General features: G+C 40.6%; 1 protein-coding gene across 4 annotated transcripts in view; it reads left to right on the top strand.

Annotated features, from left to right (window-relative positions):
- Positions 1-12,736, top strand: part of CPEB4 (cytoplasmic polyadenylation element binding protein 4) — a 67,204-nt gene extending 54,468 nt beyond the window's left edge. For all 4 annotated transcript variants that reach the window (XM_011285394.4, XM_006927910.5, XM_019838717.3 and 1 more), the window contains 5 exons: positions 1,645-1,734; positions 2,115-2,233; positions 4,130-4,244; positions 5,610-5,791; positions 8,290-12,736. In XM_011285394.4, coding sequence (XP_011283696.1) covers positions 1,645-1,734; positions 2,115-2,233; positions 4,130-4,244; positions 5,610-5,791; positions 8,290-8,517 — 734 coding nt within the window. In that variant the 3' untranslated portion in view covers positions 8,518-12,736. The remainder of the gene's footprint in view (positions 1-1,644; positions 1,735-2,114; positions 2,234-4,129; positions 4,245-5,609; positions 5,792-8,289) is intronic.
- The last annotated feature ends 6,033 nt before the right edge of the window (positions 12,737-18,769 follow it).

Here is an 18,769-nt window from a genome sequence, read left to right as displayed (position 1 = left end):
CCTGGGATAAACTCCTCCCTGGCCTAGATAGTCTGTATTTTTTTGGAAAATTACTGAGCCATCTTAAATGTGCAGTTTCTAAAACTCTTAGAAGCACAGGTAAATATAACTAACCTGGCAAAGGAGATGGTTTAAACTGAGCCAAATTAATGGGAATTATGGTAGTCATCTTGCATTATCCTTAAGACCAAGCATATTGATAAGTTATTTCTATAACATGAAATATGCGGTCCTGGAGAATATTGTGCTATGTGGAATGGTACCTCAACAATTATAGGGTTTCTGGGGAAATAGGGTTAGAAGCAGCTAATTTCGAACCTATTGAACTTTGTACCCAAAGTTCATTCGGAAGCACCAGCAAAAAGGAAAGTAATGTCCGGAGATAACTTGGACAATGTAGGCAAGTAGGTCAGCATGGTTGGAGGTTACCTCAAGGAATACTGAAAATGCACAAAACCACTAGAGCAGAAACGCTGGCTTGCAAGCTTGGAGGCAGTGCAGATGTAACTGGACCTCGGCACCCGAGAAGGTGCAAACACTCCAGAGAAAAGAGCCCTGCGAGGTTGAGAGTATACCTCTCCAGCGAGAGAGCCCTGGTCGCTGTGCTCATTTGTAATTTTCTTACAAGAGAGAGGGACGGCTCCTGCCAGCATATCCGACAAGCTAGGGGCTTTTTCTTTTCCTGAGGAAGGTTATAGTTCTCCTCCCACTATGCTAGCTCACCGTGCCCAGGAAAAATCACTTGTGAGCCAGTAAAACTTCTGGGTTATACTGATTTCCTTCCTCTATTTACCAGTCTCTCTTACGTGAGCTAAATGGTACTGCAGAAACGGGCATCAAGAGGAGAGCAGACTGTGCTGTTTCACAATCTGGAGGAGAGAAAAACAGTTCTACCAGCTTGGAATTTGAGCACATCTCCCATCTCTTCTTTTCCTCTGACCTGCTCTCCTCCTGGGTCTTATCTATACACGCTTACCTACTGTTTCCAGAACTTCTTTGGAAATTTATTTTCCTAGAGTCTACTCAGGAGTCTGGTCATGAGGAAATGGTACGGGCTGAGAGTCATCCTCCAGAATGAATGGCCTCTATCCTTTTAAGACTGCCAAAGCTATAAAAGATAGCAAAGAATGAGAAGCTGTTCCAAGACTGGAGAATACGGATACCCTAGGGACAGGACATCTAAATATATCACGTGTCCTGGATAGGATTCTGGATCAGAAAGGGAAAAGGAGATACTACCGGGATAGGTCGAAATTTGGGTGGAGTCTGTGAATTGGGTAGTAATAGTGTACGAATATCGATTTCCTGATTGGGAGGGTTACATGGTGGTAGATGGGGAGATGGCCTTGTTTTGAGCAGGTGCCAGCCGTTGTATTTTGGGGTTATAGAGCGCGATGTCAGAAAAAAAAATGATAGGTAAGTAGGTAGGTAGATAGATAGGTTGATTTCATGCATACATACAGGTAGAAAGAAGGGCAAGAAATGTGTAAAATACTAACAGTTGGGGAATCTAGATGAAGGAGGTGTAGGAGTTCTTTGTACTGTTCTTGTAAATAGATTTGAAACTTTTTTCTAAACTACTTCCCCAAAATGATTACAAAACTATTTAAATTTACTGTTTTGTTTTGCTTTGTTGTTCTTTAGATGAGATCACAGCTAGTTTTCGTCGCTTTGGCCCTTTGATTGTGGATTGGCCTCATAAAGCAGAGAGCAAATCCTATTTTCCTCCTAAAGGTAATTCTCCAAATTTAATATACATGTGCAGTGTACCCTTACATTGTTTAATGTTTAGCCTTTTCACAAATGTTCATCTTTGCTATAAAATTTTCCACTGTTAAACTTACATTTTCCCAAATACATCTTTAAAACTTCTACCTAGTGTGTACTCTCTATTCAAATTTCATTTTACTCCAAAATACGTTTCAAGATCTCAAACTGAACGTTAATGTTGATACTATCAGACTTCAGGTAGGAATATTTAAGTTTATTAATTTTTTTTTTTTTTTACTCTTTTTCTCTTCCTTAGTTTCAGTTTATACTCCCTTTCTGTTGAAGAATTATATTTAAAAAAAAAAGAAGGGAAACAAATAAGCCTCTTTTCCCCTTTTTTTCAGGCTATGCATTCCTGCTTTTTCAAGATGAAAGCTCTGTTCAGGCTCTGATTGATGCATGTATTGAAGAAGATGGAAAGCTCTACCTGTGTGTGTCCAGTCCCACTATCAAAGATAAGCCAGTGAGTGTTGTCTAACATGAAAATAGCTTCTTGTTTTTGCCTCCATCTCTGCTTGGTTTGAAAACCCACAGACACCTTGATGTGTTTGTTAATGGATAAGTTTGTAAGTAGAATGTTGTTGCTGTCAACCTCCTAACATTGACATTCTGTATTACTCGTGCACATTCTTTTGACATTGAATTTCTTGGTTAATTAAAATATTGGTAAATCCTTACCTTTGAAAGACTTTACTCGATAATACGTTTGATAAAGTAGCTGAATTTCCTCTGAGTAATAGAACTCAAAAATCACAAATACGTATTTGTCTGTCTCCTTCTTCTCTTTGATCAAAATTTTACCCAATAAATGTCCTTAACTTTTTGCACAAGGTGTTCTCCCAAAGTAAAATGAATTATGTATATAGAGAAAGGTACATGGCTTTTTTCTTCTGTTTTAATTTTTTTTTAACATTTATTTATTTTTGAGAGACAGAGAGAGTCAGAGCACAAGCAGGGGAGGGGCAGAGAGAGAGGAGACACAGAATCTGAAGCAGGCTCCAGGCTTTGAGCTGCCCGCACAGAGCCCGACGTGGGGCTCGAACTCAACAAACTGTGAGATCACGACCTGAGACGAAGTCGGATGCTTAACCGACTGAGCCACCCAGGCGCCCCTGGTTTTTTCTTTTTGAAAAAAAAAATTTTTTTATCAAAAAATTTGGTCTTTAAGAATAGTAGCAACTGTCCTGTTTTGACAAATCTGGCAAATCAACAACTGATTATCACTCAGGTTGATCTAGTAATGGGGTGCAGTTCAGAATGGAGGTGCCTGTGGGTTCATACTGCTCAAGCAGTAATTAGTGGAGCTTCCCTCGGGGTTGTCTAGGTCGGGAACACTCTTCCCAGAGTTCCCATGGCCTAGACTCTTTATACTTGACTTGTTTATGTTCCCCCATAGTCTTCACAGTATTTGAATTTGGACCTCTGGCCTAGGACTTTGTTGATGGGCATATTGGGAATACCCCACTATGAACCTACCCATAGCCTTTGGTATGGGCATTTGTAACAATAAATAAATGCAAACAATTAGGATGAGATACATGATTCTTGGTTGGCTGAAGCAGTGGACCCATTGCTATGTGCAAATATTAATGTTTTTACTTTGCAATGCTTTTTGAAATAATGCAACAGGTTTGTTAGTATTAGGAATAGTTTGCATTTGTAGGATTGGGCACACAATCATAGTTTACTTATTAGCACTGCATTTTTTTTTTTAATTTTTTTTTCTTTTTAATGTTATTTCTTTTTGACAGAGAGAGAGAGAGAGAGAGAGAGAGAGAGAGAGCATGAGCAGGGGAGGGGCAGAGACAGAGAGGGAGACACGGAATCCGAAGCAGGCTCCAGGCTCTGAGCTGTCAGCACAGATCCCGACGCGGGGTTCAAACTCACAGATCGTGAGATCATGACCTGAGCCGAAGTCAGACGCTCAACCGATTGAGCCACCCAGGCGCCCCATTAGCACTGTAGTCTGATTAACCTCAAATACCATGCTAACTTACATTATGTAGATTTGGGGGGATCGGGTGGGATGGAAGCCCAAATAATGTGAAAAACAGCTAATTACTGATAATTGAAGTATTAGTGATTTAAGTTGATAATAGGTAATGAAACTGAACTTTCCATCTTGGTTCACTTGGTTCACTTAACATTGGTTCACTTAAAAAAATCACTTGGTTTACTCTTAAAAATGTAATGAAGGGTTGGGCTATGCTGTTTGTAAGTCTTCTAATTTTACAGCCTTATTGATCTATAATGATGTGGATTATTGTTGCTCTTCAGATACTCTGCAGTAATTTTAAACTTATTTCTCCATAAATTGTCAGCGTTAAGAATGAGACATTATGGTTTGTCTGTTCCCTAGGTGCAGATTCGGCCTTGGAATCTCAGTGACAGTGACTTTGTGATGGATGGTTCACAGCCTCTTGATCCACGAAAAACTATATTTGTTGGTGGTGTTCCTCGACCATTACGAGCTGGTATGATTAGACAAACAAAAATACCCCCTTTATTCTTTAGCATAAGAAATAACCTTATAAAGTTTTTGTTTTTTTTGTTTTTTAATGTTTATTTATTTTTGAGAGAGTGAGAGTGAGCATGCATGCGAGGGTGGGGCAGAGAGAAAGGGAGACAGAATCCCAAGCAGGCTCCGCGTGGTCAGCACAGAGCCTGATGCAGGGCTCTAACTCGTGAATGGTGAGATCATGACCTGAGCTGAAATCAGAAGGCCGCCGCTCAACTCACTGAGCCACCCAGGCGCTCCCCTTATAAAGATATCTTAGGAAAAATTCTCCGTAAGCATTTGAGTGAATGTCCAAGAGAATCCTAGAATCAAAGTATCTGGCTTTGAATTCATGTGCCCTGCTCCCAGTTAATAGTTGAGTGACGTTGGACAAGTTATTTTCTCTAATTTTCAAGGTCCTCATCAGTCCAAAGGAGTAATAAGTGTATCTGCTTCGTATGGAGTTTTGATAGTTTTGAGGATTGAGTGTGATGAGCAGGGCCAAGGGCTCCGTGTGGTGTTAGTGAGCATCACTCTTGTCATCATCTGGAAGAGCCCTTCAAGAGTAGACTAGATGTCGAGATGTTCAGGGTTTGTTTCCCAAGCCCCCAGTTGCCCACCGGCTTTTACTGAGCTCTGAAACATGGGAGGGTTTTCAGCAGTGCACCATGTCTTTAAAAGTAGGACCTACAGGAGAAATTTCGTCCCTGACTTCAAGTAATTTGAGGTTTAATAGTATAAATGAGATAAGATAAAAACGAACGAGAATGCAATTTCAAAATTTAGACATCTCATAGAGAACACAATACGTTCATTATTTCAAGTTTTTATATAAAAAATTGGTGGAAAACTAGACTGTAGGGAAAGGTAACAAGGCTTTCATGGAGATATTCTAGAACGACCTTCATACAATCAATTTGCTAGCATTCACCTGATTATTTATATTAAGCAATACATTATTACCTGTAAAGCCATGGTGGCAACATGGTAGAGAGCGGACAGACCAAGATGACTGGCCCAGCACTATCACTTAACCATCTGTGACCTTGGACAGATTGAGCGTCCATTCAGTGGCTCAATTTCCCCAGGAAATCACTACCTACTTCATAGGGTTGTTGTGAAGATTAAAAGAGACCGTACGTAAAAAAAAAAACAACAAAAAAAACAACAAAAAAAAAAAACAGCAGAGCCCCTGCCCTTATTTAAAAGATTAAAGATTGATTTAATAATTATCTTAAGGACGTGAGCTCAGAATACATATGAACTGCTTTTGATGAAACCTTTGGTGAGCGAGATGGGTTTTCCTGATTTCAAATGCCGTCTTTGTTCCTTTCTTATTTAGTGGAGCTTGCCATGATAATGGATCGTCTGTATGGAGGTGTGTGCTATGCGGGGATTGATACCGACCCCGAGCTGAAATACCCTAAAGGAGCTGGGCGAGTCGCATTCTCTAATCAACAGAGTTACATAGCTGCTATCAGTGCCCGCTTTGTTCAGCTGCAGCATGGAGAGATAGATAAACGGGTAAGTCCTAGATTACATTCTGGAAAGTTCTGGAAATGGCCCTCTCGGTGTGTCATTACCAAGATTGGAATGGGGGAATTTTAATATGGCAATAAAATTGGCAGCTGACAGTTATGCCTGTAGGACCAGTTAGGTGTGTATTCTTTAATGCATCTAAGGGTTCCTATGAATTTTTTCTGTCTCTTAGTTTCTTGAGTAGCCTAATCAGAGCCCTGCATCAATTTACTGTGGTTGATTTAATCTCCTAAGCTATCACCTCCATCCATTCACTTATTCAGTTAGTCATTCAGTAAATATCATTATATCAAGTACAAACATCAATGCCCTTGAGATCCCCTGACCTTTTTTTTTTTTTAATCCCGAGACATCATGACTATCTCAGTAAGCCCTATTTTCCAGTGTGCTATGTAACAAATGACTGAATAAATTCACTTGTAGGACTGCGTTAGAAATATTTCATTGAAACAGATTAAGTGAAAGAAATCGTAATGTTCTTATTTTTAGTGTATTCTACCACCTGAAATTAGGCAGTAACTAGCATTATCTTCAGTACTTTAAATTCCTCTTTGTTGGTTTGTCTTCTGAGTTAAAAAGCTGGAGAAAACCTCGGAGAGAGCGCTCTCCTCTGTTTTCTAAGCTACTGTATTCGAAGCTCTGTGCTCTGTTATCCGTCTTATTTCTTTGCATTCACAGATTTATTTCTTAGTTTTGTGTTTCATGCATTCACCAGATGTTTTAGCACCTAGGACAAGTAGTCGATGTTCTTCTGGGGGAACATCTCCTGAGGAGTTGATGTTCTGATAGATATAACTGTATCTTATACTGACACTGCTCAAAGTGTGGCCTGTGAGCTGACTGCCAGAAGCAACTGGTTACTGGCTTGTGGTGAGATAGGAGTTTACACCATCACACCAGATTGTGAATCCGCTACATTAGGAAGCGTGGTGTTGATTAGTTCAGCCGACTTGGGGTTTTTTGGGGTTTTTTTTCTCCCCCTAGAAAGACCCTCCTGATGAAAGAAGCAGTGTGTTGATTTAGATTCTGGTGTTAGCTCCTTATTTCGTGGGAGACTGGCACTTTCATTAGGACTGACTTAGAGATCAACACTCTGAGGCGCTGTGCTCCAAAAAGTCCTTCCTGATTGATTGTCTCGTGCTGTTCTCAATTCATTATGTAGAAACTATCAAGGCGATGGTGGTTGACACTTACTGCTTATGTTTCATTTCATGTATACGCTGCTACAGTGTCAGTATGAAATACAAGGTTAATAGTGGCCGTCATGCTGTGACTGTATGAAAAGAAAGGTCTAGATTCTAACATAAACACGGAGGGAGAGGGCAAGACACGTTGCAGTGTAAGTGAACAAGCCCACATGCTTTTAGTTCACTGAAAAAATAGCTGCGTCCGACCAAGCAGTGTCTCCTGTCTCGCCGCTTCATCCCGGCAAAGGTGTCAGAGGTGTAAGGTTGGCCGTTGGAAATGCACACTTCATTTGTATTCCTCTGCAATCAAGCCCTTTGACCAGCGTTCTCGCAGCTCCATAGATGTCACGGAGTGGCCTCGGGGCCAGAAGGCTAATGCTCTGGTTTGTCTGCTCTTCCCGTCTTCCTGTCACTCGTCTTCTTTTGTTCATGGCTAACCTTTGTCAGGATTCCTTGTCACAACTGCATGGCACCGGTGGTAGTGATGGCCTGGCATAAGGGAATTTTAACCCTGAGTCTCTCTACGACTAAAAATAACCAACTCTTTTCTCACTGGTGAATTAACAGCCAGGTTATTTTTAATGCTTGAGAGACTCAAATGACAGGTTGGCCTATTGAACACTGGAACAGACCCAGGTTTAGAAATTCACCTCTGACTTTTAGACTGAAGTAAACCATTCTTACAGAGAATAAGGCGAGGTTTTAGACTGAGTACTATGGCCGCGTCTTGTTTGCTCAGAGTTCCGAGTCTGAGTGATTATAACCCACGACGTGCACACTGTAAATAGAAACCGTGACCCAGCCTTTATTACAACTTAGACGCTTATGACACAGAAGTCAGGCATCTTCCCTCTGATGTGAATATTGAAGTGCTATTTTGTGGAACTGGGAAGCCCTTCGTCGGTTTTGTCCAAATTACAATTCCACATATGACAAAAATCCAGATCCACTAATTAAAGCGATGGTTTGTGTCTATAAAAATGCTCCTGTGGGTTTAATCTCGTAATGTTCTCAACAGTTGGCTTCCCTTTTTTATTTCTGGCGGAATTGTTTTTCCTTTGCAAAGTGTTTCTTTAATAAGACAGAAATGTAAAATGATGAGTACAAAAGCCTCGCCAGGTCCTTAAAGATGGACTGGACTGCCTTAATTTCAGGAAAAGAGCTACTGACCCTTGTTTCGGGGCACCCCGGCACAGATTGATTCAGACAGAGGTTGGAAGTGCACGCACCACAGTAAGAGGTGCCTGGACCATTCACTGCAAAGTGTAAACGCCTTCCTTTTATTTTCGATTGCAGGTGGAAGTTAAGCCATATGTCTTGGATGATCAGCTGTGTGATGAATGTCAGGGGGCCCGTTGTGGTGGAAAATTTGCTCCATTTTTCTGTGCTAACGTTACCTGTCTGCAGTATTACTGTGAATATTGCTGGGCTGCTATTCATTCTCGTGCTGGCAGGGAGTTCCACAAGCCCCTGGTGAAGGAAGGCGGTGACCGTCCGCGACATATTTCATTCCGCTGGAACTAAAGGGTAACTACAGTGCTCATTTTCAGGCCTCAGAATAAGTGCACTCTTCTGTTAATTCTGACCCCTTCCTCGACCTCTTCACGCTGGCATGTCCTTTTGTAGCAGCCCGTAACTTAACAATAGCATAACAAAAAGAATGACCTATAATATAGGCGTTTTGTAGATTCTCGTGTCACTGAAAACAGTACGTACGAACTCCTTTTTCATATTGCCATCGTGTTGCACGGAAGTTTTATTCTCTTGCTTTGCTGGAGACCAAGAGGATCCAAAACTTCCTGTGACATTTTCTTAGAGGAGAAAGAGAAATATTAAAAGAGAAATGAAACAATAGAGTATTTTGGGTTTTTAATTAAATTATTGTTAATAATATAACATATAAGAATACTTTTATTAAAATTAACCATGCAACAGTAACACTATCAGTCTGTCCTGACACAGTTTTTCCCCCAGAGAAGTGCTTTTGCCTTTTCCTTTCTTTCTCTTTTGCCTCTCTTTTTTGCCATTCCCCCCCCCCCACCGTTTTATTCATTTACAGCAGTGGAGGAAGTTAACAATTATTAACAGGAAAGAGCATGTTAAAGCAAACACAAATGCATGAGCAAGATCGAAGCAGCATTAGAACAAATTGTTAAGGGTTTCGAGGCCGAGTAGAATTTCATGACGCCTCCGAGTTACTACCACAGCAGAAAAAAAAAAAAAAATAGTAAAGTAGGCAGAGCTAGGTTTATTTTCTTTTCAACCATTTAAAAACCTTTAGAATGTAAAAATTGGGTAAATGTACTACTGAGGGGAGTGCACTTATTTATTTTTAAACTTCCTCGTCTGGTCACGGCCCCAGGAAACCTACCAAAGCTAGAATTAATGACAACTGGTGGGAAAACTAGCATTTCCTCCCCCCCCCGAAGAACAAATGTATAAATTTTATTTTTGATGTTATATATAAACTCTATATCCTAATTTAGTAAACACTCATCAGGTGTCAGCCTTTGCTCTCCATTTTGACGTTAAAAAACAAAACAGAACAGAACGGATCTAGAGATACCTCAAGGACATCAGTTTTGATTTTGTGTTAACAGTACAGTTGTAGCCAAAACTGGGAAACAAGACCAATATACAAATTGGCTGCCGATTGGCTTACTTTTAGATTTAAAGTTGCTTTGGGTATCCTGTAATTTAGTTGTAACATAGACAACGGAAAAAAAAAAAGTTAAAAAAAAAAAAGTTAAGTAGTTGCAGAGTGTTTTGCACTGTTGAACTAAGTAACTGTGTAAATCTGTGCAAAGGTACGTATGTTTATCTTACTCTTCCTATAAAATAAAAATAACATTACCGTTTCAGAACTTAGCATGGGACATAGTCAGTGTTTGAAGTGCCAACTTCATCAAGTAATGCATGCTTTATTATACATAAAATTCTAGCTTCGAAAGGCGTTATTATGTGTTGAACAGTACGCTTCAGGGGTAAATTTAAAATAGTCTCTTGAAGCCCTGGTCATGGAAGTGACTTTTATTTTAATTGACATTCTCGTATCAAATGCCCTACCCACCACCAAAAGGATTATTACCGGTGTGCAAAACATTAAAAAAAAATCCTGCTAGTTGTGCTACCTAACAGTACCGTCTTGGATCCTTCAAAACCAAAGACTTGCCCCCAGCACTACGGTGGAACCACCTGGCTGATGACCCCTGCTGATTATCGTTAGGAAAAGCAGTCCTTTATTTTTAACACAGGCTTTAACGAACTGCATACCTGTTAAGTTCCAAAGGTCAAAATGGAGGCATATGCTGTCTAATGGTCAGACACAGAAAGGGAGCTGCTTTTAAAGAATTCCCTGCAAATACGGAAAGCAGTCATGCGAATGGAGGGTGCTCTTGTGTAGCTGGTCAGGGACTTTTTTTTCTTTTCTCCTGAACTACATAATTCTAACCGAAACGTTCATTTGCCTCTTTTTATTCTTTTCGATGCTTGTAGGTGGCTTGGGGTGTGCTATTGTACTGTTCCTACTCAGTAAACAGGTGTGATGAGTTAACAAGAAATAACACTGTTTGAGAACTAGCTTTGAATAATAATTTTTCCCTTTGTACATGACCTGCTGAATTTCGGTACAGTGTTTTTGTAGCTAACTTATTTTGTCATGCACATAATGTATATTTGTTATGCACTACTTTTGTATATCTTGTTTTTCCAACAGTGAACATTTTTAGGCACACTTTTCACTGACGGGATATCTCTTTATGCAATACCTCAATTTTTCATATTGCAAAGAGTAGCTTTTTGTACTTTTATTACTGAGAGATCTTCATATACTTCATTTTTTAATATAAATAATTTTAATAAATTTTATTTTCTTATATTCTGCTTTTTATACATTTCAGTGCTCTGCATACATTTTAAATTATGAATGTTGTGCACTGGCAATGCTATTTTAGAGTCTGCAGAGAAGAGAAAGCATGTTGCTTAAACATCCTTCCCCAGCACCAGCTATTGGTGTACCTATAATTTAAGAAATAGTCTATGTAAAGTCACAAATTAATGAAAAAAAAATTCGCATGAAAATGACAGATAACACGGTAGTTCCTAAAAAGACAAAAAATTAAATGCATAAGCATAGGGTAGAAATTTAAAATAACAAAATTGTCTACAGCTTCTTACTAAGTTTTTAAAATTATTCACAGCGCAGACATTCTTGGTGAATGTTTAGCCATTTTTAATATTAATAAATTGATGTTAAGTGTTTGATTCAGAGATGTCTGCTCTTTTAATTATATATAAAGAAAAAAAAAATAGCCTGCCGTGGGACAGGTGTGTAATGTTAGTATGCATGACTAATGTAAGAAATTGTTATTCTACTAATATTTACTTGTGATTGTGTGACAAGCGTGTTTACAGATTATTTGGTTACACTTCAATTTACAGGGCATAAACAATTATTATCTATTACTCTGAACGTTATTGATTACATGTCCTTCAGATTACACGGGATTGTAGTTGGGAGTTACCATGTAACTCAAAACATAATTAACATGGAATTAGTTTACAGATTTTAGGGTATCACTTCAATTTACCAAGCATGTAGTTCTAGCACACTAGCATGGCACCAGCCATGTACTTACAATGTAGTTACAGAGTAATTACATGGTTATTTTTGCAATGTAAAATAAAGTGTTTCTGATTATTTTCTATGTAAAGGAACCCTCTCTCCCTTCCCCTTCTGGTCCCCACGCTTTGGTATAATATATATACTTCTCCATACACAGACCTCTGCAGAATGCAAAATAAAACTTGCAGTGAACGAATTTAGCATTTTATGAGAGTGCTGTTGGAAAGACTTGATAATTCACCCCTTTTGTTTTGAAGAGTTGAATCTTCTGTTAAAAGGTGATTTAAAACTTGAATGTGATGAATTGTGGCAAGTTAACTTCAAGTTATGTGCAATACTTATTTCAAACTTTTGAAAGATCTTTGCAGTGTAATTCTTTGTTTTTAATTGCAGACATTTAAAAATGTCATTTTCTACTGTTAAGAGTAATCCTCTTTCTTGCTGGTGTTTCTAAAGAAAAGAATCAGAAATCAATCTTTCTACTAATGTAAATTTGAGATTATTTTTAAAAATGGAATAAAAGAGGTTTTGGTCATTTGCTTTATTTTATTATCTTATTTTAAAGCTACTGTGATTGATAGCATTGTAAGAATTGGGACAATATTGTATTCAACTGTTTTATTTTTTATATTTTTAAAATTTAAAGTATAATTAGTTTTTATAATTTTCATCAGATTTTTGTTATATTTTTTGGAAGTGAAACTTTTAGCAAGTGGGTGTCTAGTTTTTACTAATCCCTAATGTTTTTTTTTTTTTCCAGTGTATTGCTCATATTATCAGAAGGAAAAGTTATTTAAGTATGTCAGTTAATTGTACTACTTGGCTGAATTTCCATATAGTTTTTACTGTGTATGGGGAGGTTGTAGTATTTATTATAGCATTTTAAATAAGGGTAATTCATTTTTTATTAAAGTCATTTTCACGTTAAGTTCCTATTTTTGTATGTTCTACTCTTAAGTTATATAACACAGTTCCTTTTTTAAAAGAGTTCATTTGTTGAAGTGCTAGTGGAAAATTAATGTTATTAAATAGTTTGCAAATGACTATTTATACCAGTATGCATATAATTTTTAAATATTTGTAATGTGAGATGTTGAATGAATAAAACTTTTAACTCAGCTTTCTTTTTAATATACTTATTTATTTGCAACATGAGTAGGTTATGCTTCCATGATCAGGAATGAAACCTTTAAAAAATATTAGGTGTGTATCTCGGGCCAAGGCAGAACCTACTGATACGAAAAGATGTCCAGCCATATAGGGACCAGTCGCAAGTATGCATTGCTTGTGTAAGTTTGTAAATATCTGTGGGTTGTTGTCTTTGATCTGCACTATATTAGTTCACACGTTGCCCTGCAGAGTCCTTTTTTTTTTTTCCCTTTCCTTTCCTTTTCTTTTCTTTCTTTCTTTCTTTCTTTCTTTTTTTTTTTTTTTTTAAATAGCCTCCCGTGTATATGGGAGGCCTCGGCCGGGATTCGAGCATTCGGTCACCTGCTGAAGGCCGATGTCCAATAAAAGTAAGGAAAGGTCAATATGTGGGGGGTTTGATTTGTGGTCTTTGCTAATGAAGAGCCTTGATTTTTGGCCACCGTACAAGAGGATCTTGGGTAATAAGTCCGGACTTTCAAACCCCTAGTTTTTCCCCGGATCCTAACGTCACAGGATATGGCCTCTGGGATAATAATCTCTGTAGCATGTGAATTGAAAGTACGATCTCTGACTCGATTCGTTAATCACGTGGACTACCGAGCGCCACAGTGTATTCGTGTTTCCATTTTACACCACATCTTCAAACTTTTAACTTGAGGACTTATTATGGCACGAAGCGTAACACGGAGAGTGTTCTGTTTTGTCAAATTTAATTTCTGTTCTTTCTCACCTCCAGGATAGTAGTCTTAAGACAAGAAGAAGCCGTTCTCGTCCTGAGACAAATGGACTGTAGAGGTCTTTTGCATCTAACTTGTCTTTGCAACCTGTAGCTCTTCCAGCTGTAGGGGAGCCTGAGGGGCCTTAGCCTGAAGGGCTGAGCAGCGCTTAGATATCCCCGGGAATACCGGGTCACTCAAGCTTTGGCTGACAATAGCGGGAAAACTTAGGTTCCCAGTTCAGTGAAGGGCCCCTGAGGAAGCCCCAGGGGACGTTGGAGATGTGGGTGGCGTTTGGTCGCCACTTCACAACATCCCTGGGCGTTCTGGGTTGGTTTAGGCACTTAAAGTAGGGGCAAAAAAAAAAAAAAAAAAAAAAAAAAAGACCTAAGTAGATTCCGGGGTTTTTTTTTGGTTTTTGTTTTGTTTTATTTTTGTTTTTGTTTTTGTTTTTTTTTTAGAAATATTTATGTTAGGCAAGTGCACATCAGCTGTAAGTGATACAACAATTAAATCTGAAAATAATACGTAGGCGCAACACGTGGGTGTTTTAAATCACAGAACGGTGAATCTGTAGCGTGTGAGAGGCTATTTGGGCTGCATTTTCTTATTCACTGGTAGTTCACCCAAATTCACCCAAAAAGGAAAGTTCTCTACCCCATTCTTCACCATCCTTAACAATCAAGTTGTTTCATAACCTCTTTTGGTAATGGCTTTGTATCCACACCCAGTTCAAAAGGAAAATGATTTTTTTATGGATTTCTTTCTTAAAGTTGGATAAATACTCCCTTAAAGTCTGATCAAAAGTCATGGGGAAAGTAAATTCCTGATTTTAGAAATTAAGGAACTGTGGAGATGTCAATGATACAAAAGAGTAATTCTTTTCTGAAGTATGTAATGGCAGAATAATAAACAAGGAACTCCATATTTATTTCCCAAATCGGGATCTTCAAAACAGTAAGGTAATCCTTTCTGTAAGAAACAGACAAAAAAAAATGTGAAGTTCGGTCATTAAATAAACATAGAAAATAAGGCACCCTGTTTCGTGGAAAATCAAATCGTGCAATTAGCTTGCTGAGGCTTTGAGAGGTTGGACAATGAAGAAACCCATTTTACTTTGTTTAAAAGTGCCTCCCCCCCCCACCACCAAATTTCTTTGCCTACGGTCTCTGTTTACAGATAACACAGGGCCCCATGGGACATACTTGGGATCTATTGCTCTCCATTTTAGTATGTGTACTAGTATCAGGAAGTCAAAGAACCTTACCGTTTTTTGTTCTAGAAGGTCTCTTGGTCCTGTCCCTCCTTAGTTATTCCCAAGGCTGGTAACCATTGTCCATGTTAACTTTACGAGGCTTCGAAGTCATTGCCTAGCTTCTAACCCCTGCACCATTTCCGGTTTAGCTTCTTAATTCCCCTCCCTCTACTCCCAGTTCCAGAAGAGAGAAGTTTCTTTGCAGAATGGACCGTCACCTTAGGAAGCGATTGTTGATCGTGCCTCTCCCTGGCTCAGAGCGGCCCTTACTGCTCATGCGTGCCACGGCAGGTGCTGCTTCAGACAAGCACCTTGTGGTTTGAATCTGCCCTTCGTGACATGCTGTCTTCCTGATAATTCATGTCATTCCCCAACTTTGAAAATTTTCCCTCGCAAATGTCCCCCGCACCCCCTGCCAGTGCTCCGAGAGCCGGGACCGCAGGCTTTGAATAAACTCTAAGAATTCAGAAAATGAACATTCGTGCCCTACTATGAACTCTTCTGCAGTACCAATTCAGTCTCTTATTAAAGAACATTGTGTTTTTGGCATGCCTGAACCTTGTCAGAATATTTTTAAGTTGGAATCTTGTTTCCTAGTCAAATTGGGTGTCATTGTTGACTGGCTGGAAAAGGAGAGAAGAAAAAAAAAAAAGTGTCTTACTGTGATTCAGTGCGGTGACCAGAGTTGGAAAAGAGCCGTGTGTCTCAAGGAAGTTAAAAATGAACAGCGGTGTCCAAATCTAAGCCCGAGCTCTCTTTATCCTTTTCATTGGAGTTCTATTTCGGTAAGCAGGGCTTCGATACCATAAAAATGTCAACGTGATTAAGCAAATGTCACCATTTAAAGAGATTATTCTCTACTCGTCTCCCACCACCCCCCCCACCCCAACCCCCAACACCACGAGAGAGAAAAGGACCAAACATCCCCAGGAATGACCCTCCCACCCCGCTGCAGAACCCGCCACAGGCGGCAGGACATTCAAAACGTGTTCTGGAGCGAGTGAGGATGAGAACTGGGTGTAATAAACATGTGTGAAACTGCATAAAAGGTCTTAGGCGGGGTCCAGTACAGACCTGGGCCGCCTTATCAGAATGCACGGAGGCATAATTCACCTCTCATAGTTGAGGGAAAAGGGAAGCGGCCCCTTGTGTGTTTAGCCGGCTATTGAAGATTTGATTCCAAAGACCTGCTCTAGGGTTGGGGGTAGGGGTGTAGAGTGGCCTCATCTCTCAGGTGACTCTCAGCTCGCCTGACTCGGCAGTGAGGGAATGGTTTGATTCTGGAAGAGGCAACCCGTAATTGCTGACTACCTTGGTATGTTAGGCACTTACATACATGAGCATAGTCAGCACCCTCCCTTCCCCGCTCCCCCCACCCCCACCCCCCGCCCTGGGAGCTACTGAACAGGAGACAGAACTATCTCCAGGAGAAGTTGGGTGTCCTGCAAGGTTACACAACCCGTATGAGGTAAAGGCTGGATTCAAGCCCCATCTACCAAATCCCACGTTCTTTCCCCGTAAACCTCACTGCCACGGGGATGGCAATGGACGGGATTTTTTTTTTTTTTTCTTCCAATTGGTATTTGCTTTTAAAACAGAAGCTTCGTTCTTAAAACTAATCTGGGCGCAAGGTATCACGTTTGAAAGTATCGAGACAGGGAGACAAAACAAAAGTTGCAGGCGAGAATGGGGAGTTTTGATTGGGTCTGGGCCATCTCTACGATTCTTGTCTATCTACTGGCTTCCCTAAGTGTGTGTCTTTGGTTCAGTGACCAGACTTGGTGGACTTCTCCAGGAGTAGGGGCAAGGGAGTTGAAGTGTCATTTCTATTCACTTGGAGGAGCTACAGACTTCTTAATGCATACCTTTTCTTTTTGACTGAACCACCAGTGAAAGACCGATCAGTTTGGGGCGGGCAACAAAGACCAAAGGAAGACCCTTTCCTCCAGCACCATGAACCCCCCAGTTCCAGAATCACAAACAGTTCTCGAGTAAGAATAACAATTACAACAGCTAGTGATGAGGTGTTTTTTTTTTTTTTGGAGTGAAAGTGGGGTTCTGGAGCCAAAGACCAAGGAAGAATTCTTGAAGACGTCTTTGGTGCAAAAGAAGGTGATTTTACTGAAGCACGGGGACGGGACCCGTGGGCAGGAAGAGCTGCCCCGGGGACCACGAGGAGAGACTGGGTATATACTATGGGGTTGAGGGGAGGTAAAGTCCAGGGGAAGTTTCCAGTGAGATTTTCATATATTAAAGAAGACTCCCAGGATACTGGAGGCCTGGCTACTGTCAGGCTAAGGTTGTTTTTCTTTTCCAGCAAAGCATTAAGACAGTAAGGAGTTCCTGGACGTTTTACTCTGCCAGCCTCAAGTATTTGTCAATGGGCGGCGGCCGGTTATAAGGAAATTTAGTTCTATCCGCCATTTCCTTCTGCCTTCGTTTCCCACATCACTGTGGAGGGGTGATGGAGACTGAGGTCCTGCGGGACTATGATCTCTATCAGTTAACCATTTGTTTTTCCCCTTTCCTTCATTCTTGGGCAGCCAGGAGTGCCCAAGGAATAGCACACATCCCACCTGGTTGGGGGTGGGAGTCGGGGGGGGGGGGGTGCAGCCCCTCAGCTCGCCTAACGCTCCCCCATCAACTAGCATGGATGGCGTGCCTACCAGATGCCAGGCATCCCGCTTGCTATAGGCGTTTCCTCTTTTCAACCTCCCACAACGCCACGAGGTAGGTACTGTTCGTGTGGCTGATGTTCGGAAGGGTTAACCAGTCTGCAAAGCCAGGATTCCAACCCAGGCACACAGACGCCCAGGTCCTGTTTGACCTCACCCCCCTTTTAACTTTCCAACCAATCAAAGAGGAATTGCATTAAAATTTCACCAAGAAGTGATACTGCGGGGCGCCTGGGTAGCTCAATCGGTTAAGCGTCCAACTTTGCCTCAGGTCATGATCTCACAGCCTGTGAGTTCGAGCCCCACGTCGGGCTCTGTGCGGACAGCTCGAACCTGGAACCTGCTTCAGATTCAATGTCTCCCTCTCTCTCTCTGCCCCTCCCCCGCTCGTGCTCTCTCTCTCTCTCTCTCTCTCTCTCTCAAAAAAAATAAACATTAAAAATTAAAAAGAAATGATACTGAAAGAATACCATTTTACAAATCCATCGCAAAATCATTGCCCTTGATTGTCTCTGACAAGGATGTCTTTAACAATGCTGTGATAGCTATTTTTGGGGGTAGTTAGTTACGTCATCTCCTAAATTGAGAAAGCCAAGGAGAAACCCGACCAACCAAATCACATGGGTGTCAAGAAAGGATATCTAGTTAGCTAGACGGATGGATGGGCAGATGGGTGGGTGTATGGATGGACAAATGGGTGAATGGATAAGCAGGTAGGCAGGCAGACAGACTGAGAGATTTGCATATGTATTATATACCTCTATACATCTGATATATTTTTTTAGATTCAAAGAAACTCTCACCCAGGAGAAAGGGTTTTATTTCTTCCTATAGAACTATAATTGAACATGTTCTATATAGAGATCGTACAAATCAAGCCTCCCCTCACGCATCTCATTCTTGAGACTGCAAAGTCTTTGTAATCTCCTCCAAATAATCATGAAATCCAGGGTGCCTGGGAGGCTCAGTTGGTTAGGTGTTTCTTGATTTCGGCTAAGGGCCTGATCTCACAGTTGGTGAGTTTGAGTCCTGTGTCAGGCTCTGCACGGCCACCACGGAGCCCGCGTGGGGTTCTCTCTGTCCATCCCCCGCTTGCGCGTGGGTGCACAGAAACTCTCTCTCTCTCAAATAAACAAACTTAAAAAAAAAAATGGTCCTGGGGCACCTGGGTGGCTCAGTCAGTTAAGCATCCGATTTCCGTTCAGGTCATGACCTCACGGTTTATGAGTTCAAGTCCCGTGTATCGGGCTCTGCGCTGACAGTGTGGAGCCTGCTTGGGACTCTCTCTTTCCCCTCTCCCTGCCCCTCCCCCCTCTCTTTTTCTCTCTGTCTCAAAATAAAAACTTAAAAAAAAAAA

This window comes from Felis catus, chromosome A1 (genome assembly GCF_018350175.1).
Source record: "Felis catus isolate Fca126 chromosome A1, F.catus_Fca126_mat1.0, whole genome shotgun sequence".
In the NCBI taxonomy this organism is placed as follows: Eukaryota; Metazoa; Chordata; class Mammalia; order Carnivora; family Felidae; genus Felis; species Felis catus.
Note: the sequence above shows the minus strand (reverse complement) of the source record. Positions and strands in the feature narration are given on the sequence as shown.